Source organism: Octodon degus, unplaced genomic scaffold, assembly GCF_000260255.1.
Source record: "Octodon degus isolate 3935 unplaced genomic scaffold, OctDeg1.0 scaffold00022, whole genome shotgun sequence".
NCBI lineage: Eukaryota > Metazoa > Chordata > Mammalia > Rodentia > Octodontidae > Octodon > Octodon degus.
In genome coordinates this window covers 11,368,721-11,391,994 of record NW_004524598.1, presented here as the reverse complement: position 1 = coordinate 11,391,994, position 23,274 = coordinate 11,368,721, and the positions used below count along the sequence as shown (strand labels likewise).

At 35.2% G+C, this 23,274-nt stretch overlaps 1 protein-coding gene across 4 annotated transcripts in view; it reads left to right on the top strand.

The window, feature by feature from the left end:
* The window catches only part of Znf292 (zinc finger protein 292), an 82,377-nt gene that overhangs the window by 49,942 nt on the left and 9,161 nt on the right, over positions 1 to 23,274 (top strand). For 2 of the 4 annotated variants that reach the window (XM_023711944.1, XM_023711945.1), the window contains exons 5-8: positions 7,346 to 7,548; positions 12,317 to 12,453; positions 15,046 to 15,141; positions 16,323 to 16,464. In XM_023711944.1, the coding sequence (XP_023567712.1) occupies positions 7,346 to 7,548; positions 12,317 to 12,453; positions 15,046 to 15,141; positions 16,323 to 16,464 (578 nt within the window). Of the gene's footprint in view, positions 1 to 7,345; positions 7,549 to 12,316; positions 12,454 to 15,045; positions 15,142 to 16,322; positions 16,465 to 23,274 lie in introns of those variants that run through there. The other 2 variants (XM_004628231.2, XM_023711946.1) reach the window with 2 other exon arrangements.

The window sequence follows — 23,274 nt, the reverse complement described above, 5'->3', positions numbered from 1 at the left end:
TGGTATATTTTAGGTGAGTTGTTTTATTGCTGGGTTTTCCCAGTTTATATGTTTTGAGTATAAGTACTTCAGGTAGGTGTTTGGGATATCTCTTCTGTCACTCTGGCTTTTCCATTTTCCTAACAATGACTTGCAGAGCAGAAGTTCCACACTTTAAAGTCCAGCTTTTCAATTTTTACTTTTATGAGTCATGTTTTTACTGTTTTATCTAAAAGTTCCACCAAATTCAGTAACTTAAAAGGTTTTTTCATTTTTAATGTTTTATAGTTTTACATTTTAGTGTGCTCTGTTTTGAGATAATTTCTGTGAAAAGTGTGACCTAATTTTTGTTTAAGAACTGTGTCTTAGAGGCTTTCAGCTCTGAAGCCTCCTACCAGCTTACAGTAGTTGTCTTCTTTCTTTTCATCTGTTTTTTCCCAAATAAATCATCTTTAAAAAAAGAAAACCTGTATGTTGTCTCCTATTAGTCATGCTTATTTTTTCCAAACAATTGCAAGGTATTTTTAAAATATAATTTTTAGACTCTTATCCAGCATTATATCTATTCTTCTTTCTACAGTTTTGCAAATGTACCATCAGCCTCATTTTGAAAGCTACATTTTCTGTCTGCAGGTACTTTCCTATTTTAATTCTCTCCTATTTTAAGCACCTGTTCTTTGTCCTATTCTTTTAAATCTAAAACTTATCAAAACCATCATAAGAAAAGAATTCTTCCCTCTGCCATCATAAGTAACACATTAAAACTTCAACAGTAGGCCTTCCTCAAGAAGTTACTGCCTCTCCCAGGTTTCATGTTCTCAGTGGTTTTGTTAGGCTAGGGGTTTTGAGTTTCAGCTGTAGTTAACATTTTGTATGTGTTAGTTTCAGGTTTCTAGCACTAATGATATATCCTTGGTCCTGAGTCTGTATATGTCATTTTAAAATATGAAGTTAGCATTCTCATCACTTTCACTGGTATGGTTGTTTTTTTTTTTTTTTTTTTTTTATAATGTATTTAGTATAGGTTCTACAGGGTCTCACTACACAGATTGGACCTGTAGTGATCATCCTGTTTTCAGCCTCATCTCCCAAACACTGGGATTACAGGCACACACCACCACACCCAGTCTCAAATGACTCAGTCTGCTCTGGAGGCAGGGCAGGCAAGGCATGCCGGGGATTGAATCCCAGTCCCTGTGTCTGCCTAAGCAGGCACTTTAGTGTGCTGAGCTACTGGCCAGCCTCTCATTTGTACTTCTTTATTGAGATAACTTAGTTACATGAATCACATTTTTTTTCAACTTACCAGTTCTTTCTTGAATCTTGAGACTAGCTCCCAGTCTCATAGTTGTCAAGGAAATTTCTAAAGCTGAAAGCTTGTCCAGATACTGCTTTCACCCTCTTGACTGTCATGAATAACACTGCTGTAATCATGAAAGTATAAATGCCTCTTTGAGAACATGTCTTTAATTCTTTTGGATACTCAGATGTGGTAGATGGATCATATGGTAGTTATATTTTTAATTTTTGAGGAACTGACATACTGTTTTCTGTAGAGATTGTACCATTTTGGAATCTTTAAGAATGTACAAAAGTTCCAGTTTCTCCACGTCTTCATCGATACTATTTAATGAGTATGAAATGATGCTTCATTTCTGTTTTATATGCTTATCATTTATGTACCATCTTTTTGTATGTATTTATATAAATATTTAGTGCAGGGTCTACAGGGTATCACTATACAGATAGGACTCGTAGTGATCCTCCTGTTTTCAGCCTCCCAAGCGCTGGGATTTCAGATGCATGCCGTCACACCCAATCTCATTCAGCATCTCAGCATGCCTTGCAGGTGGGACAGGCACAGCACAGCAGGGATCAAACCCCAGTCCCTGCATCTGCCTGAGCAGGCACTTTTAATCCACTGAGCTATCAGGCCAGACCTTTATGTATCATCTTTTGAGAAATAACTGTCCATATCCTTGGATTTTTTTTCTTTTAGAGTTATAGCAGTTCTCTATTCTGAATATTAACTCCCTATCAGGTAATGATTTGGAGATACTTTCATTCAATAGGTTGCCTTTTTAATTTCTTGATTGTAGCAAAAGGACAAAAGTGCAGGTTTGGTATAGTAGCATTTGCTTTTGCTTTTGTTGTCTTTACCTTTAGTGTCATTGCTGAGAAACCATAACTCCAGTATCATAAAGATTTTTTTCTCTATGACTTATTCTAGTTTAATAGTTTCGAAGACCAGAATGACCGGCACTCCAAGCATGAAACCACTATTACAGATTGCCATCTTCAGTGCAGTTGCTTAGTTCTCAGGTATCAGTATATGTAGTTAGTCAGGGTGAGAATCTTTCCAGTTAACTGCTAGATTCAAAAATCTTCTGGAGATTCTCAGGATCATTGCCTTGCCCATCTTCTACATATAACTGTGTGGCTTGAGTTTAGATCTTTAATTCATTTTGAGTTAATTTATGGGTATGCTGGGTGGTGTGAGAAAAGGATCCAGCTTTATTCATTTGCCTATGGATATCAAGTTTTTCCAGCAGTATTTATTGATACTCTTTTTCCCTTTAGTCATCTTACCACCCTTTTTGTTTATTTTATAAGCAATATAAGCAGTGTTTTATACTTTGAAATTTTATTCAGTTTACACAAAGAAAAATAAGAAATATGAACACATGAAATTATACACAAATGGTATATCTACAAATTATCATTATTATTTTAATGTATTTGGTTGTTGCAGGATCTCACTGCACAGCTCCTCCTGCTTTCAGCCTTCTCAGCAGTGGGATTACAGGAATGCACCACTACACCCAGACTCTGGCTGCCTAAGCCCACCCTAGGGTGGGCTGAGGGGCTGGTACAGCATGTGGTGCCAGGGATCAAATTGTAGTCCCTGCACTTGCCTAAGCTTGCTTGAGCAGGCACTTTGTTCTGCTGGGCTATCGCACCAGCCCCATACAAATTATTACAGAAAGGAAACTCCATTGTTGGACTCTAGGTATTAGCACCCTTTTTGAAAAATCAGGGCCAGGGAAATGGCCCAGTAGAATAAGTGCTTGCTTGGCAAGCACAAGGGCCTGAGTTCAATCCCCAGTTCTGCAAAAAAAAAAAAAAAAAAAAAAAAAATATGCTAAGTTTTCTTTCTGGACTATGTTCTGTTCTCTTTTTATGCTAGTATCACATTGATTTGAGTATTCTAGCTTTTTAAGATGTTTTGTAATTGGGAAGTATGGTGACTTCAGGTTTGTTGTTGTGTTAAATTATTTTGGCTATGCAGGATTCCTTGTGATTCTATTCAATTTTAAGATAAAGTTTTTCTATTTCTGTGAAAACTACCATTGAGATTTCAATAGGCGTTGTGTTGAATCTACACATTTTTTTTTTTTTTTTGATAATATGGCTCTCTTAAATTAATTCTTCCGGTTCGTGAACACAGGAGTCTTTCCAACTGTTGGTGTCATCTACACTTTCAGTATTTTTTTAAATAGCCCTCAGTATTGAAGAAGTTTTGGAGCTCCTTGGTAGGCTTTAAAGAAGTATTTTATTGTTTCGGATACTATTACAAATGGGATTATTTTCTTAATTGTCTTTTCAAATATGTTATTAGTAGTATACCCTCAGAATTTGTTCAGTGATTTAAAAAAATAAATTGGGAGAGAGGCCAGGGAGATAGCTCAGTAGAGTAAGTGCGGGCTTGAGTTCCATCCTCAGTACCACAAAAAGAAAAAACAATTGTTTAAAGATTTATTTATTTATTTATTTATTTGGTACAGGATCTCACTACACTGCTCGGATTCATAGTGATCCTCCTCTCTCAGCCTCCCCAGAGCTGTGATTACAGTTTCAGTGGACCGGCTCAGTATGGGGCCCGCAGAGCATGTGGTACTAGGGATTGAATTTGGGTCCTTGCACTTGACAGGCAGGCACTTAGACTGCTGAGCAATTTCCCAGGCCCTGTTCAATGATTTGCTTTTCACAAAATTTCAACTTACAAATGGTAATATACTTAAAAGTAATTATTTTTAACCAAGAAACTAACTTTAGCGTGTTGATGTCTATATCTTGCAATTCTAGTAGGTTTTTTAGTGGAAAACTTAGGTGTTTCTAAACATAAGAGCGTGTCATCTGCTGAAAGAGTTGACTTTTTCTTTCTTTCTTTTTTTTTTTTTTTTTTTGCAGAACCGGGGATTGAACTCAGGCCCTTGTGCTTGCCAGGCAAGCGCTTATTCTACTGAGCTATCTCCCCGGCCCCTCTTTCTTTCTTCCTTTCTTTTTTTTTTTAATCTGCTTTGTCTTGCTTAATTGCCAGATGGTTCCAGAGGGGAAAAAGAAACCTCTTAAGCGATTTTAGGCCAGGATGAGAATTTGGCTGATAATATGTACTTCATTGCTACTTTATATCATCTACCGTTGTTGATAGGCTTGAGTAGAAAATTTGATGCCTCTAACTACTGAGATAGTTTAAAACTTCTTAAGTCTGACAAGTAATAAAACAAGTAGTTCTTCTATGAGGAAAAATGACCCAGATAGTAGAGAGTAAGACGTAGCAGAATGAGAAAAAGAAAATCAGTGTAAGAGAAATGAAAAAAGCAGGGAAGAAAGGGGGAGGAGTGAGTTTTCAGTGGAACTGAATGAAGTGTATTTTAGTTTTCTTTCTGACACATGAGCTTCAGAATATGCAATTATCCTTTAAAGGCTAATGATACACCATAACTCTTCACTACTATAAAGTATCATTCTACTTAGAAGTAGTGACAGTAGTCAAACAGATTTTTCTGGCCCCATATTATATAAAGCTAGAAGTCACACCCATTATTCTAGTCTTGGTTCTGTCATTAGCTGGGTTTATGACTTTAGGGAGTAACTTGCTTTTTGTGAGTCCATTTACTCATCTCCCAAATGATGGAGTTAGAAAAAAATCATCTATAAAGTCTTTTCTCTCTAATCCATATTTGAGATGTATTGTGCCCTAAGTGGTAGTGACTTCCTATCATTAAAAAACAAGTACCTATGGTTTTGAATCTTTTGCTATTGATATATATTCTTTCAACACAGTGATTTAGCTCAGACATTTGTAGTTTATCATTCTTACTTTTATGCTACATTTGAGAATTTTAGGACTATTCATGATATCTTAGATGTGCCATTATTTTTCTGCCTTTAAAATTTGTTTGCCATAATCCTTCAGATTCTGTTGGTTATGAGTTATGATAGTATTGAATAATACCTTTTGTAAGAATTATTTCCTTTTGAGAGAATTGGCAACCTAATTTTTTTTTTCTGATGTCAGCTACTTATGTATAGTCAAATGATCTTATTTTAGGTTTTTCTTAAAGCTTTGATTTAAAATCTCCCCACATTTTGCTTTGGTAGTAAATTGAATTATGAAACCATATTTGCAGTACAATTTTCTGTGTTGCTCAGATTTTTGTAACTAAAACCAAATACCTGAGAAAGTCAGCCTAGAGAAAGAAAGCTTTGCCTATTTCACAGGTTTCTATGATCAGCTGACTCCAGGGCACAACAGTCATAGTGGACAGCATTATAAAGGAGAGCTACACTGCAGGTGTTAAAGATAACACCCCAGGAAGGCCCAGTCAGGGACGGCCACCTCCAAGGACCTGTTTCCTCCAGCCAGCCCCTACTTCCTCTTAGTACGTTCTTCTGTGAACTAACTCATTGTCATTGGTTAATCCATTGATGAATTTAGCATCTTCACAAACCAGTCACCTCTAAGGACCTCTTAGTCCAGTCAAGGAGAGATCCAGATTCACCATCACATCGTCCTGTAATAGGAGTGTGAGATTTTTTTTTTTTTAAAGCAGTGCCATTTATCTTACTTTAGACAGGGGTATTGGAAATATACACATTTATGTGTGTTCGGTCTTTATAATTTTTTTTAGGTTTAATCTAAAGAGCAGTAGGTACAGGGGCCTAGACTTCAAGAATAGAGTAAAATTTTGGATCCTATGTTATATTACTTGCAGATTCATGGTTTTAATACTGAAAAGCTATAATCATAGTACTTGATAAAAAAGACTTTTCATACTAATGTGAATGTAGTTAGATGTAAAAATAAAAGTGCTAGAAACTAGTTTAGAATATTTAAAGAAAGAGTATCTCTTATTTTTCCTTTTCTAACCTATAAGCTATTGTATATGTCTGCTAGTCTGTTCAAAAGTAATATTTTATAGGGTATTTTATATTTTATTACTGGGGCTGGGGATGTAATTCAGTGGCACAGTACCTGCCTGGTAACTGTGAGTCGTGAGTTTGATTCCCAGCACCAAAAAAACCCCCAAAACAGAACTTTATTCTAAAAGTTTTTGAGAGGTTTGAGGATAATTATCAACAAATAAATGTTTAAACATAACTTATATCTTAATAAAGAAAACTTGGGTTCCTGGGGGACCAGCTGCTCGGGCCCTCCCTCCTTTCCTCTCAGACAGCTTTCTTTCCCTCAATGAATATATTCTGCTTATTAAAAAAAAGAAAGAAAACTTGGGGGAAAGCTTAAAATTAGAAATCATTAAAATTTGAATCCTGTTTTCATAAATACAAGCAGTAAAACTTAATTTTTATTTGTAGATGACCAGAAAGGCCCTTGGAAATTCACAAATTTGAACAGACTAGAAATTCATTGCACTTAAATGCCTTATGCATATATTGCGATGTATTAAGTGATATTTTAAAAATAGTAACGCAGACCCCACAGTTTCAAGGAATTTCTTTTGGAAAACTTTTTCTCATATTTACATTTCTATAGGTATTTTAATTCATTCTAAAACATCTACTTAAGAAAACAATATCCTTTATATAATTAAGAATTCATTGGGCCTGGGAGATAACCCAGTGGAATAAGTGCTTGCCTGTCAAGTACAAGGTCCTGAGTTTGATCCCTGGTACCGCAAAAAAAGAAAATAGTCATTTATGTTGAACAAGACATTAGTTGAATTTCCTTATCTAAAATATCCGTATATACTTCATTATTGCCCATACAATTGTGTAATGCTCTAGCATTACAAATTTTAGGACACTGACCCATAGTATGTAAAAATAACTGGTGTAGGAAGAAGAATTTAGTATCATTTTTAATAACTGTTAGAATTTAATGCAGAATTATTTTTATCCTTAAGTAGGTTATTTATGATACTCTTAAGGGGCAAAAAATCAATATACCTTTTAAAAGTTAGCAGTATACTTCTTGCTTATAGGTTAATATTTTATGATAGCAATAGTGGAAAATGGGGAAAAAAGTTTTAGGTCCTGTATTTTAAAAAATCCTTATAAGTATTTGTATTGCAAATGAATTATTACCTAATGTTAATAATCTATTATGTCTTGTTTTTTAAAGTGAATGAATTTTTAGATTTTGAGGGTCCCATCTTGTTGGATATGAGAATTAAACATCTAATCAAAACAAATCAGTTAAGTCAAGCAACTGCTCTAGCAAAGCTGTGTTCTGATCATCCAGAGATTGGTACAAAAGGTAGTTTTAAGCAAACTTACCTTGTCTGTCTTTGTACATCATCACCCAATGAAAAGTTAATTGAAGAGGTAAGTATATTTCTTTGTTAGTAATTTTTCTTAATGGAGAGATTAATTATGTTTTTGAGTCCCTGTCTTGTAAACAGTTAAAGGACCATTGTCAGTCTTACGGTTTTGATGTGGTCCTGGATGGCGGCAACTTGATTCTAAGCAGCTTTCAGAACTATGTATGAACTAATTGATTGTACATGGCTTGCATTTTTAAAAATGTTTGACATTAGATTGACCATGACTTCAGTTTTATCTGATCTCAGAATACTTTTCTTTTTGCCTAGCTCATTTATTACTAAGGCCCACCTGTTATATCTGCCCCATAGTGCCCAAGTTATTACCCGCTTCAGTAGGGCTATGCTTGACACGTCTCAGTCTCTCTCTACCTATCTGTCTGTTTTCTTTTTTTTCTGTCTCTGTCCCTCCCTCCATCCCTCCCTCCTTCCCTCTTTTCCTGATTCTTGTTACGCATTTGGGTTTTAATCTGTTCCTTAGAGGATAATGTGAATAGACTTTTAAGAGTTAACCATGGCCTGGGTCAATGGTCCTTCTGAGAGATCCTTGTCCCAGTGAGCCAGTAGGCAAGGAAACAGCAGCTGTGCTTAGATCTTGGAGGGGTGACTCTGGGGGAGTGGGGTATCACTGGCATCTGTGGAAGGAATGAACATCGGCTTGGATTCTTGGTGTAGGTTGGCAGTGTTTACTTTAGGTCCAGTATTTTTGTTTTACCTTTAAAATAAACATAAAATTCTCATCTCTTATCATTTTCTCATTTAATACCTCCTGTTGTGATACAGTAATTAAGTCTGAAATTTGACATATACACTTTCTTACATTTTTTTGTGCTACACACGCACACACACACACACACACACACACACACATTTTTGTCTTTCTGAGACAGGGTCTTGCTACGCAGTTCAGGCTGACCTTAAACTCACTTTGTAGCCCAGGCCTTGAACTTGAAATGATCCTCATGCCTTGGCTTCCTGAGTGCTAGGTTTACAGGCATGTGCCACCATACCAGGAAATATTTTTATATATTAAAAATCACAAAGACATAACCTGACTGCTAGCCACTTTTGTCTTACTGACATCTTTTTTCCATGGCTGTATAATTCCACAGTATATATTTGTAATTATTTTTAACCAGACTGAGAACCACTTTAAATTGTTGTCTTGTTTAATGTGTTCTTCTGTACTTGCTGGTAGCATACAGGGAGAGTAAATTTTTGGAAGTGGAATTCCTGGATCAAAGAACCTATGTGTTTTTAGTGGATAGAGCTCAACTACATGCTCTCAAAAAATATATGTAAAATTTCTTTCCTACTAGAAATTATTACTTCTTTAAATATTTGTTAGTCCTTGTATGATAAATAATAGCTCATTACTTCATTTTTACATTTTCTTAGCAATGATAAATTTACCACTTAAGTACTTTTTTATATGAAAACAATTTTATTTTAATAATTGAATCTCAGCCTTGAAAGTATTCTTGAAGTGTGAATAGAACCAATACATTTCAGTGACTAGAACTAATTCACTTAGAAGTACACTTTGTAAGCATGTAATATATTGTTTTATGACTTTGAATTCCTGATTTAAAGAACAATATTAAAATCTAAGAATTATTTCCATCTTTGTGTTTTCTGCTTTGCAAGGGATTTAACACAGTATTACTTTAACAAATAGGTCATTCTAACTGGTTTTAAGAAGTTGTACATTTTCTGGTATTTAAATTTTGTCCACTTTTCAAACTATAGGGAATAAATAGTTCCTTTGTAGGTGATACACTAATTAATTCTGAATTATATTGGCCTTAGATTTTTAAAATAATTCTTTTTACTGATTGCTATGTTTCACTTTTCGTGATTTTTAATGCAGTCATTAGATTTAACCATATTTAAAACCATTAAATAAGGATTTATTGTTTCCACCATTAACTTTATCATATTTTTCCTAGAGAGCCATCTCCTGGCAAACTAGGAAACGAAAACTCTCAATGCAATCAGAAAATTATCTTGTTAGTATATCTAGAAAAGCATTTGTGTTATATTTAAATGTAATATAATTTTAATTGGCATGTGTATATAGGTGTGGATAAATACAGATACATATGAATGATCAGGCATTGTAGTTTTTTTTTAAGTATTAGGCATAAGGAATGAGGAAATGTCTTTCCTTGTAGATTATACTTTCGGTATTATATGGGCATGCTAAAAGAATAGCTCAGGTTTTAGAACAGCAGCAAAAATTATGTTCAAAGCAAATCTCACTTTCTAGTAAATAAGCATACATTCATATTTAGCAGTATAGAAACATGGTATGCTTCTGCACATGGAATTCTGGAAATAGTGCAGACTTAGTAATCCTATGTTGAAGTCTACACTACTACCGTATAACTTTCAAGTAGTTTAACCTCTCTGAGCCTTTTTCTAAAAGTGTAACATGAGCACCCCAATCAAAAAATTCCAAATAAAACATGTCATAAAATCTCTAACTTTTTGAATTGCAGCATAACGCAAAAAGTTGCATACCTGGCTTTATACATGTCATAGTGAAAACACAAATACATAAAAATATTGTATTAAATTACCTTGAGCTATTCATATAAGATGTAGTGTTTAGATTTGAGGTCTCAAGTAGTTTGGATAAAAGGATCATTCAACCTGTACTAGTAGCTACCTGGCAAGCTCTTGTGTGGATTGACAATGCTATTTTTTAAGAACCTGGTAGTAATAAACAGTAGATATTATTACTGTTAACATTTTATGAAGTTATAAAACATCATGGATTGACTATATATGTGTGTGTGGTTCAAGGTAATTATATAAATTTAATATAGTTTCTAATACAAGATAATGTGATGAAATGTCAAGAGTATAGATCTTGGGCCAGTGAGATAGCTCAGTGGTCTAAAATGCCTGCTTAGGCAAGCATAGGCAAAGCATTCGATCCCTGGCAGCACATGCCACACCAGCCCCGCCCCCAGGACAGGCTGAGCCAGCTGTACACGCAAGAAAAAGTAAGGATCTTTGTATATCAGGCAGGATTTGATTTGTGGCTCAACCATGTAACCATTGTAGGTTGGGCACATAAACATCACTGTTATGAATGCAGTGTTCATTATATATATATATATAATGTTAGTAATACCTAGTGGAAAAGCACTGGTGAAATAATATGCATAAAATATGTGACACTGTGTCTAACATATTACAAATTTTATATAAACATACTCTGCTACTTTATGGTACTGGAGATTGAATCAAGGGCCTTTTCACTGAGTTACTAAGTTGCCCAGGCTGTCTTCCAACTTGTGATCTTCCTGCCTCATCATCCCAGAATGCTAGGATCACAGGTGTGTCACCATGCCTGGCTCCGCCCATTTTTATTTAAATAGTCACTGCTAGAAAAAGTTGTGTTACAAAGTGGCAGACAGTAGTGGAAAGAGATTTTATTAAGATTTATCAAAAATAAATAAATAAAATATGGGGCTGGTGAGATGGCTCAGTGGTCTAAAGCACCTACTTAGAACAAGCTTAGCAAAGCACAGGGACCATGGTTCAATTCCCCAGCACCACATCCCAGCCAGCCCCGCCCCCTGGTGGGCTGAGCTGGCCACACATACACATAAATAAAAAATAAATAAAAAACAAAAAAAAAAGATTTATCAGCTGCCATTAACACTTTATTTAAGAAATCAGTGATACTAATCACACACAGTTTGGTATTTTCTTGACTTAGTGTTTTCTGGCCCACTTTCGTGTTAAAAATAAAAATATGGAACCTGTGAATCTGTTCTCACACAGCTTTTATCTTTCTTATCAAGATTGACGTACAGTTATCCCCATTACCCATTTAGACATTTCTTCAATCTAAACACATGGCATTTTACACATACACTTTCTGTTTACCTAGTATTTAATGAGGGGAGAGAGATCAACTAGGAGGTATAGAGGTGCTACTGTCTGGGCTCGGTGTTCAGTTCTTTTTTCCATCTGTTAATTGTACCATACTGGAATTAAGCCTTCCGTCTGTGGAACACAGGTGATGTGTGATTGTATGCCTTCTGTCTCATCCTTTGTCTTATATCAAATGTTGCAAAGGTTGTAGGCTAATTCTCTTTGTCTTAACACATCATAGTGAGGTAGCATTAATTCTGTAAGATGTGAGGGTATCATCAAATGAACCAAGTTGCCTTCATCTAAGTTATATGTACATGTGTATGACTGTTTAGAAATGAATATAGATTTCTAGGAAAAACAAAACAGTAAAGATTTATAGAAAATTGAAGTCAGCTTATTTTACTAGTAACATAGCAATTTAAAGTTTTATGTTTCATCTCTCCAGTGAATAGACATGTAGTTTTTTTAGTCTGAACTCAGAATAACTTTCTGTGTTTTTCTGCTGATTCCTGATTCTACTCCACTTTAAATCAGTGGATAGGTCAGTTAAAGTAGTCATTGTTTTGATTCTTTTTTCATTATCTGACTTAATAGATAATGTATATTTAATTAACATGTACTGAACACATAATTTCTTGAAAATAGTTGGTTTTCCTGTTTAATATTCTCAGAATTACTGTTAATATTTACTGCTGTGAAGATATTTTTGACTACATCCCAGTTGTTGTTCCAGTAGTGACCAATTATGATGCAATAGTTTGAGTCGGACATTATAGTAATGAAAATTATTTACAGAGATATAATAAAAAATTTAAAGTACATGCTATAGGCATATTCTAATATAAAGCCACATTGTAGAATATTTCTGTTTTCTCCAGATTTCAGAAGTTGATTGCAAAGATGCACTAGAAATGATCTGTAACTTAGAATCTGAAGGTGATGAAAAAAATGCTCTCGTTTTATGTACTGCATTTTTATCACGTCAGCTCCAACAAGGAGATATGTACTGTGCTTGGTGAGTTGATTTTTATTTTTTAAAGCAAAACATGTTAAATAAAAATATAAAATAGGTGTTTGATATTCATATACCTTAATATTCTTACATATATATTTAGGTCTAGCAAGACAAAGCAGATTTTCAGATATTACATGCTATACAAACTGATTGTCAAATAGTTCACATTTAATTTTTAAAACTTTGCCCTGGTTCCACAAAAAAAAAAAAAAAAAAACTAAATAATGTTTAAAACTTTGAATTGATGACCACACAATTTCTTAGCAAGCATGCCAGTAATTGCCACCTAGTCAGCAATTTTTTAATGTTGGAAGATGAAAAAAATGCTCATCTTGTCTTAGGCCACCACAAAAACTTTTTCAGCTATGTAATCCACCTATGATTTAATGTCTGTGTTTTTCTTCTGCATATTTTTAGCTACTTGACTACCTGCTGTCACTTGTATGGTCCTGTAGTTCATTTCCTTCCTGTGAAAAATCATTCCATCTCCCTAACTGCTTCGGGCTTCACCTTCAGTGCATGCTTCCTTGTATCTGGCACATTTCCCAAGTGGGCAGAACTTCTTATATACATATAATCTTTAGGGAAGTTAAAAGTAATATAAATGTAGGTTTGGTTAATTTCAAAAAGTTCTGCCAGCTTGGGGAGATAGCTTGGTGACATAAACTCCTGCCTGGCAAGAGCAAGTTCTGAGTTCAATCTCTGGTACCATATGCTGTGCCAGCCCCACCCCTGAGCGAGCTATTATCCATCCCTGAATCCCAGGCATGGTGCTAGATAGGTTCAGACAGGAGGATCACTACTACGAGTCTGAACTGCATAGTAAGACCCTATAAAAAAAAAAAAAAAAAAATTAAAGCCGGGAAAGAGCTGCTATCTTAAGAGAGAGAGAGAGAAGGGTACCTGGTAAGTGGGCTGTGTTCAAGCCCCAGTGATAAAAAAAAAAAAAAAAAAAACCTGCTGCCTTAGATCAATATTAGCCTAGATCAACAATTTACACGGTCAGCCAAAAACATTCTTAGTCTTTAGCGTTGTGTTGATATTATGCAAATACAAAAGAAACTTTAGTATATAACATACTCACATTTAAGAATATGTACCAAATGATACATGGCACACAAATGTTATATGACAGACAAATGACTGTGTAAGGAAAAGTTACTGTTAGTAGTTATCAAGTTTTCTGAAAATTGAGCTTTGTTGTGAAGGGAAAATTATACATGCATTATTACGGATTGAGATAAAAGGCAGTTAGATTCTGAAAGTAATAATAGGATGTATAATGCAGAGTGTAGCATGTGTTAGGGTTTGTGTCTAGGTGTCCCCCAAAGCCTCATGCAGTCATGGGGCTGCAGCTGGAGTTCGTGATTGGTTATTGTGGGTGTGGGTGCTGCACCTTCCCTGGGGCAGGTAATTTGCATTACAGTGTGAGGAAGGGAGAGAGGCTAGCTAGCTGCCTGAGCTGCTGCCAGTTTTTTTGCTCCTGCCCTTTGTTGCCGCCATGAACTACTGCCCTGCAATGTGCCACTCTGCCTTGGGGCCAGCTGAGTATGGACTGAAGCTGAGACAATGTGAAAGTCAGTGATAATCACTAAATCAGTATGTTATATTGGCTCACAAATTTGTATGAATTCTGTGTCATAAGCAAAAGCAGCCTATGTTAACTCAGTGAAAAATGCAGTAAAGAAGTATATAATAGCAGCTTTTGAGTTGAGAATTCATTGATGAATAGTGGGGCAAATATGAGGAAGGAAATGGCAGCACAGAGATGAGAAAGAATCAGCTGTACAATTGGCAAATACAGTTCTGGAGAGGAAGTGCCAAAAGCTTCCTTATGGATGTGACATGAAGTGAAAGAAGTATGGGAGATACCACAGAGGATGCTGAGAAGCATAGTCTAATAGGTCAGCAGTGATGTATTTAATAGGTGGGAAACTGGAAAAAAGAGTGGCGAGCACTCTTTTTACATACCATATAGTCACATTTGCTTAATGACAGTACATCTGAAAAATGCATGGTTAGAAGTGATTTCTTCATTATGTGAGAATCATAGTGTATCCTATGACATCACAAGGCTATATAATCTTACAGAACCACTGACCTACATGTGGCCTATAGTTGATGGAGACATCATCATAGGATGTGTGACTATACACTAGGTTTCAGGTTTCAGGAAAAAAATCAAACTAGAGAATTCCTATAAATAATTTACAGAGGTGAAAGTGGCCAAGACTGGAAAAATATTTTTGAAAAATTCATTTATCTATTTAGTAGTACCAGAGATTGAACCCAGGAATTTCATGCTGAGCTACATCCTCAACCATTTTTAATTTTTCATTCTGAGATGGAGTCTTGCTAAATTACTAATTACCTATGCTTGGCTTGAAATTAGGGTCCTCCTGACTTCATATCCCAGACCCCAGAATCACACTATCATGCGTAGTGAGAAACAGATTTTGAGCTCATCGTTATGTACATTAAATTTCAAGAAGTGAGCAAATCACAGTGGTACCTAAGTACACAAACACTTGTGTTTGAAAACAATTTGATCTGCAAAGAGAAGCATTTGGTAAAATTTATTTTTGTTTGCAGGCTGCATTTACATTTGTTTGCACCACTGCAGCCATCTTCTCACACAAACATGGCCATCTTCTCCAAAATCATAGAACAAATTGTTTGTGAATCAAGGTACAGTACCACTGTATTCAAGTAGATAACTGCAAAGAACTGAGTTCCTAGGAGTGGAAACAGAAAATTTAATATAGATTGCCTGTATTGAGGAGAATACTTGATGAAAACATTGAAGTAAGGTTTTTTGGTGGAAAATAACTACAAAGGATGGAAGGAGAAATAGAATAAGTATAAGGGTGGCAAACTGATCATGTTAGATTATTTTCTATGAAAATGCAATACTGTTACTATATTTTAGTTTATATTTTTAAAAATAGCTTTTTATTGTTTAACTGCCGTGGCACAGATTGGTTTCTTCCTTGTGGGTTCTATGCCATCATTGAGTTTGGTTTGTGCTTGTATTATTTTTTTGTGTTATGGGGGTAGGGATTGAGCCCAGTGCTATGCAGGTGCTCTACCATTCAGTTAAACCTCTGACTTTCATCACTGGTTCTTTTTTTATTCATCTGATAAAAATAATCTTAATTGTTGACTTTAAATTTGTTAGAAAATAAATCATGCTCTTTTGATTTTCCTCAACGATAACGGGATGATTCCCAAGACCTCATGCCTACTTCACCACAGAGCTATACCCCTAATCCTATATAAATGCCTTTTTTAAAAACTATTTTATCACTGATACATCATACCATACACAAAAATGCACAAATTATGTGGTTTTATATTGCATAATTAAAAGTTCACAGGTATATTACCATTTTATAACCTATTTAAATATTAAGCTTCTAAAAATGATGATATTACCCTGGATTTGAAAAATATTGAAACTTAGACACAGGGACCAAGGTTTGATTCCCCAGCATGCTTGTGCCAGTCCTCCCTGTCCCCCCCCAACATGCCCTGAGATGGTGTGAGACTAGGCTTGGGGGCATGCACCTGTAATCCCAGCACTTAGGAGGCTGAAAACAGGAGGATCACTACGAGTCCAATCTGTGTAGTGAGACCCTGTAGACTCTGTACTAAATACATAAAAAAAAGAAAAATATTGCAACTTATATCCTGATTTTATTTTGTCTGTAGAAAAATTGGGAAGACTCTTTTGTATTTAAACTGAATTATATATATAGAATTGGAATCTGAAACTAGTTTTACTTTCAGATGTAATGACTGGACTGCCATAGTCCATATTATGACATAACTACTCCAACTTATGTTTTAAACCTTTTTTTTTTTTTAAGGGAACTTACTCTCTTTTGGAGTAAATTACAGCAGAGGGTAGAACCATCTGTACAAGTGTACCTAGAAAGGTGCCGGCAGCTTTCTTTGTTAACGAAGACTGTATATCATATTTTCTTCCTGATTAAAGTTATTAATTCAGAGGTAAGACTCAAAGATATATTTTCTTAATTTAAATTGCATAAATCATCTTTAACAAAAAGACCTTAACTTTCATTATTATTATTTTGGCACTTCTTTCAGTGATTTTTTTTTTTCCATTGAGTGCTTTTTAGACATTGATTTTATTAATGCTTTAAAACATTTGATCCAGAGAAACTTAAAAGGTACAATTGAGAACAAAGTGTCTGCTTTTAACCTGTAGGAAAGTAATATAGTTAATCCCTATATTTTTTTTCTCTTTTCAGTTTTACTCCCAAATAGTATACTACTTTGATAATTTGGCTCTTTGGAAACTTAGAAACATTGAAGAGGAATGTAGAAATAGATTCTGTTGCTAGCCATAGGTCAGAGATGACATTGTGTAACAACCCATTTAATACAGAACAGCCACAAATATTTTATGAAATATCTTTTTCAAGCAACTGAGATTGTTTAAGACTACTAGCATTGTCTCTAGACTTCTAAATGAAGAGAAACCTAAAAACTGGAACATAAAGTTTGAAGTAATGGGTTGCCCAGCCTATTGGGGATTAAGATTTATTGGTTCTTGTCACTGAGTTGGGCAAAAAGGTGATAACTATATGGAAGTCAGAAATAGTCTTACAATGCTTTCTCAAATTGAAGAGTTAGATCTTAGGCCTCATCTCTCCTACATAGAAAAAGCTGGATTTACGAAGTGCCTTAATTTCATTGGAAAAGTAGACTGAACAGGTCTGTCTCTTGAACACTGATAGCCAATAAAGAATATCGTATATGTCCAACTGGGACTGGGTTAAAAGAAAAAAATATTTTGTCTAATAATTCATAACATTTTATCTGCATCATGTAGGTTTGGAAGCCAAATATATCCTAGTGATGTAAGTAATGTTTAAGAAGATGAAGATGGAATCCTGGACTGTACTAAGCTAGGATATATTGCAAAAGTAAATGCAGAATTACTTTGAAGGGAGATAAAGGATTCTCATAGATAAAGTTCTGCTTAAGATCAGTTCACCATCAGAGTTTATAAAACATGGATCACTAATAGGATTGTTTGTCTAATGCTAAGACGAAAGTAAGGAACTAAAGCATGAAAAAGACATCAGAAAGAACAAGCAGGTTTTTTAAAGAATCAAAAGGAGTTCACTGGAAATACTTATACATAGTAATTGAAATAAAAAATAGTAGATAGGGGCTGGGCATATGGCTCAGTGGAGTAAGCTCTTCCATGGCAAGCACAAGGGCCTGAGCTCAATCCCCAGTTCTGGGAAAAAAAAAATAGTAGATAGATTATTATATATAGATAATATAGCACACTTGAAGAGGAAATTGAACAGCCTGCATACATATTTCCACTTACATATTAAGAATTTGAATCTTGATTTTTTTTTTCTAATTTTTGGCATTGAGGGTGGAATCAAAGGCCTTACTCATGCTAAATCAGACCTCTGAGGTACACTACCAGCTCAAATTTGTTGGTTTATTTACTTATTTATTTGTAGTAACTTATAAGAATGAAGCTTGTTTTCTTTGGCCTGTACACAGGAGGTTTCTTGCAAAGGTGTCATTGTCACATAGACTCTATAGATGATGTTCACTTTGACCATATTAAGTTAATGTATGATCTTTTTCAAAGGATAAACCAAAATACATTTTTATTCCCTTTTAACAGTACCTTTTGCAATCTGTAGTTGGACAGTTCATCTTGCTTGTATCTTATTTTTCTATCTTAAAATAGTTTCTTTCCAAAGTAAAGAACAGTAGCAAATTCTTCTTTGCTATTTTTCCTCTTACTGACTTTGTTAATACATCTAGATTTTTTGTTTTATGTATTGTAGTGCTGAACACACTGGAAAGGTACAATAGGTTTCTTAAGGTATTACTATACAATTTTAAAATTCAGATTGTGCTACTGCTTACCCATCTAACTTTTTTTTTTCAAAGTTTTATTGATAAACAGATAGCAATGAGACAGTTTCAAATCAAATCGGAAGTACAGTTTCAACAAATAACACACTGCATATATTCTTCTTAGTGGTTAACTGCTGCTGTACAAGATGCGGACTTGTGATCCTATTTACAAACACCATTAGAACAAATCATTCTATTCATTAAGAGAATGCAACTATATATCTATCCTAACCACTTTGAATACACAGATACAAAATGGACATTCATAGGTATACCCCATTTTTTCTAAATTCTGTTATTGAATATTATAGGTGTGTAAACTCAGCAAAATATTCTAAAAGAGTCCAGTAGCCCATAATAGCATTGGGTCTTCTGTTTAACTGGCAATGTCAGAAATTATTGACCTGAGTTCCCCACAGCTCAACTTAACAGCATGGCTTTATTTCCTATATTTCATCTTCATACTTTTCTACTGGATGGTTAAGACCAAGGTAAAGCAGGACCTGTGCAACAAGAGTTACCCATCTAACTTAACAAGCAGCATGGCAAAATAGAAGAGTTGTGAAAGTAGAAGCTAGACAGGCTGGCTAGAAAGTTTGGATAGTTAGCACCGCATGACCTTAACGTGCAGTCTGGGCTTCATTTCTTAATCTGATGCATTTAGATTAGCTAAATGTAATTCCCTTTGACCTTACTCCCTGCTCAGAAATAGGCAGTTTCACAGGGTAGAAAAGCTTGAACAGGAGCTGTACTTAACCATTATGGTAGCCTCTTTGTAGGTAATCAGTAGCTCCATGTGACGAGGAGGTAGAGTACTGGATAACAGAGATGCAGAATGTTCACATTGTCATGAACAGTTTTGTTGAGTAGTCCTTGTGGGGATGGGGAAAGATTTTTTTTAAAAAGCATAACTACTTAGAAGAAGTAGATCAGCCCAGAAGCCTCAAGGTTGCTGATCTGGGTTAATGGCTTTCTGTGATTTTTTTTCAGAATTCCAGAAGTTGTTGAAGACTATCACATAGCTACTCATATGTAATAGTCATTTAGTTCTTAAGTGTTTGTTTATATGGACATGGTCTCATATAGGCCAAGCTGGCCTTGAACTCACTGTATAGCCCAGGCTAGCCTCAAACTTACAGTAGTCCTACTGCAGCCTCCTGAGTGCTGGGAGATAGGCATGTGCCACCACATCCTACTCTTAAATCTTGAAATCTGCAAAGAAATTGAGTAGATAGTGTGGTACATATTTTTATTAATGGGATGTAGTCTTTCTTAGATATACTGTTTTTAATTAATTTTGTTGAGAAAGAAATAGCAGTGAGACAGTTTCAAAAAAGGTTAGCTGTATAGCTGTCCTTTTTTTTTTTTTTTTTTTTTTTTTTTTTCGGAACTGGGGATTGAACTCAGGCCCTTGCACTTACCAGGGAAGCACTTATTCCAATGAGCCATCTCCCCGGCCCTATCTGTCCTATTTTATATATACAGATACAATATTTTCGCTACAAAATGGTCCTTCATTAATATCCCTCTTTTTTGTTTAGTTTTTGTCAGAGATAGGTATTACATTGCCATTCAAATATTGTAGGTGCATGAATTCAGCAAAATAATCCAATATAGTTCAGTAGTCCACAATAGTAGTGGGTTATCCATAGAATTGGCAATATCAGAAGTTGTTGACATGGGCCTTTTAGAGCTCAGCAATTAATATGGCTTTACTTCTTATACCTCATTTTTATACTTTTCTGCTGGATGGTTAAGACCAAGAAAGAGCAAGACCTATACAACAAAAAATGTAACTTTTGTATCTGATAAGGTCAGTCAAATCCCTTCAAGATTTACCCTGAAACCCTGTACAGCAGTTTGTAGATTTTCTTAGATAGCTCCTTTTTTTTTTTTTTTAAATGGCTGGCTCACCCCACCCCCACGTGGCATGTGATACTAGGGATGAAATCGTAGTCCCTGCGCTTTGCCTAAGCTTGCCTAAGCATACACTGTAGATCACTGAGCTATCTTGGTGGCCCTTTCTTAGATATATTCAAGTTAAAAACTGAACAATTTTTAAAAAAGTACTAAACACTTACAGTGTGATAAAGAGCCTTTCTACTATGGTGAAAAAATTTTTTTTTAATTTTATTTATGTGTGTGTGTGTGTGTGTGTGTGGCCAGCTCAGCCCACCAGGGGGTGGGGCAGGCTGGCATGTGGTGCTGGGGGATTGAACTGCAGTCCCTGTGCTTTGCTAAGCTTGTTCTAAGTAGGTGCTTTAGACCACTGAGCCATCTCACCAGCCCCAACTATGGTGAAATGTTGACACTCGTGGGAAAACAGATTGCTTAGCTAAGTTTTTGGTGTGATATAGGGTCTGAGTGAATTAAAAAATTGGGTTATCTAATTCACTTCTCTGTTTTGGTACTTAAATACCAATGGCCAAGCAAAGAAGTAGGAGAGGAAGTTCCTAGACTCAAAGGAAAAACCACGTAAAGTAGTAGCAATCAGGACAAATGAAACAATGGGACGTAAGGCAAACTGTAGGTAAAAATTTGTCTGGCTAGTTGGTTGGAAAGAAAAAAAAAGGCTAAAACAGATCAAAAGAGGTCATACTGTACAAACTTTTATATTCCACCTTTGTGCATTAATTTTGAAATGCATAAATAGCCACTTAAAGATTTCTTTTTTTTTTTTTTTTTTTTGAACTGGAGATTGAACTCAGGCCCTTGTCAGGGAAGCACTTATTCCACTGAGCCATCTCCCCGGCCCCGAAAGAATTTTTAAAGCAGGTTAAGACATAGTGTTTTGAGTAGGTAAGGAATAACTGCATGAAATGTCACATGGAGATCTGAAATCAACATGAGAATATGGGTAGCTTTTGGTTAGGGATGCTAAGGAGGGTGTACCAAAGACAGACTTCACTTTCATCAGAAGCTTGCCAAAGTCACTAAGGAATTTCTTCGTCTTTTCTGAATTTATAACCATCTAGCTTTCTGTGATTCAAATTCAGAGTGGAATTATAAGTGTTCTGTTGGTTAATGTTACAGGTTAAGTAGATTTTAAAAATAGGTTAATCATTTATTTGATCACATTTTAATACAGAAAATTGCTGTAATATAAAAAATTCCAACTGTGCTTGCTTGCTTTCTTTCTTTCTTTCTTTCTTTATTTATTTTTGGTGGTACAGGGGATTGAACTCAGGATTCTGCGTTTGCCAGGCAAGCGCTTATTCTACTGAGCTATCTCCCTGGCCCCCAACTGTGCTTTAAAAGCATACCTGTGATGTGAGTCTCTTAATTCAATATTGCCTACAAATTCAGTTTCTAGTACAGAGACATAAAGATAAAATATCAGAATTTAGGTAAGTTTCTTGGGTTTGCATTATTTGGGTTTCAGATTTGATTACAGCATTAAATTTTTTTTTTAATTTATTTGTGTGTGTGTGTGTGTGTGTGTGTGTGTGTGTGTGGCCAGCTCAGCCCACCAGCGGGCGGGGCTGGCTGGCATGTGGTGCTGGGGGATTGAACTGCAGTCCCTGTGCTTTGCTAAGCTTGTTCTAAGTAGATGCTTTAGACCACTGAGCCATCTCACCAGCCCCAGCATTAAAATATTTTTAAAGCAAATTTATAGAAGTTATTTGTCTTTTATAAGTTGAAATGAAACCTTGAATTCAAGATTAGAAATAGCACTGGGATGTGCTTCTGAAATAATTTAGTCATGTTTTGTAAATTTTGGAATGAACTTTATCATTTCTAGAGAAAGTATATTACTGAAAAGAGCTGTTTCCCCCAAGGCACATATCCTCCTTCCACAATGATCTGATCCTTGAATCCCTTATTAAATTTCTTTTTTCTTTCTTTCCTGAATTTTTATAATAATCACAGCCTTTTCTGGAAATCTCACCCTCCATACAATATAGGTACCAGTCCTTCTGACCAGAATTCCTTCCGTATCATTGCACATCATCTTTGCAGTCTGCTTGGTCTTTGATTCCTCTAAAATGTCTGTGTGCCACTACTCACTTGTATACCTTTTGCTCTTATATACTACTGCACTTACCACACATGTCTGTTTGTCATAACAAAGGAGTAACTGCAAAGGTTTCTGTGAAAACTAGAAACATTCATATGGTCTCACTTCTTTCTTTGTTGTTTCTTCCTTGTTAAGTTTCTCCATGTCTTACCTATTTTCTTCACCTTTGTGCCCTTGCTTTTCTTAAAACCAAGACTAGTTCAGTAGCCTAGCTGCCTTCTGTCCCCTTTTCTTTAGTCCACAAATCTAAGCTTTTTATTATAGTACTTTATTTCCTTCTTTGCTTATGAAAATACAGAGCCTATCAGGTTTTTTTGTTTTGTTTTGTTTTGTTTTGTTTTTTGCAGAACCGGGGATTGGACTCAGACTCTTAGCACTTGCCAGGGAAGCACCTCGGTTTTTTTGTTTTGTTTTTTTTTTTAACCTTCTCTTTCGATCCTGTGTCACAGATACTGTATTCCAATAAATGTGACTACATCCTGTGACTTCTCATATATCCATTATCCTTTTTATTCTTTAAATTCCATTTTTTGTCTCTTCATGTGTCTTTCAAGTGACTCTTACCTTCATTACTACTATCTAACAAGAATTCAGGATGCTAATTGAAAAGAAAATTCTGTTAATTTGACTGTCTCATCTTACTCCTAGTTCTTAAGGTGGTCCAGTTATAAGGTAGAGATTGATGTTCTGAGATATGTAAAGTCCTCACTATTAAGGATCAAATAAATTATTTTGCTAGAAATAAAATTCTTCTTTCACTTCTAACAAGTTAGAAAATCAGAACATTCCCATTTTGTAATTGGATGAGGAAAATTGTATATTGGAAGGATTGCAAGTACAAACAAAGAAGATTTATGATAAACATTTTCTTGATCACTTAATGT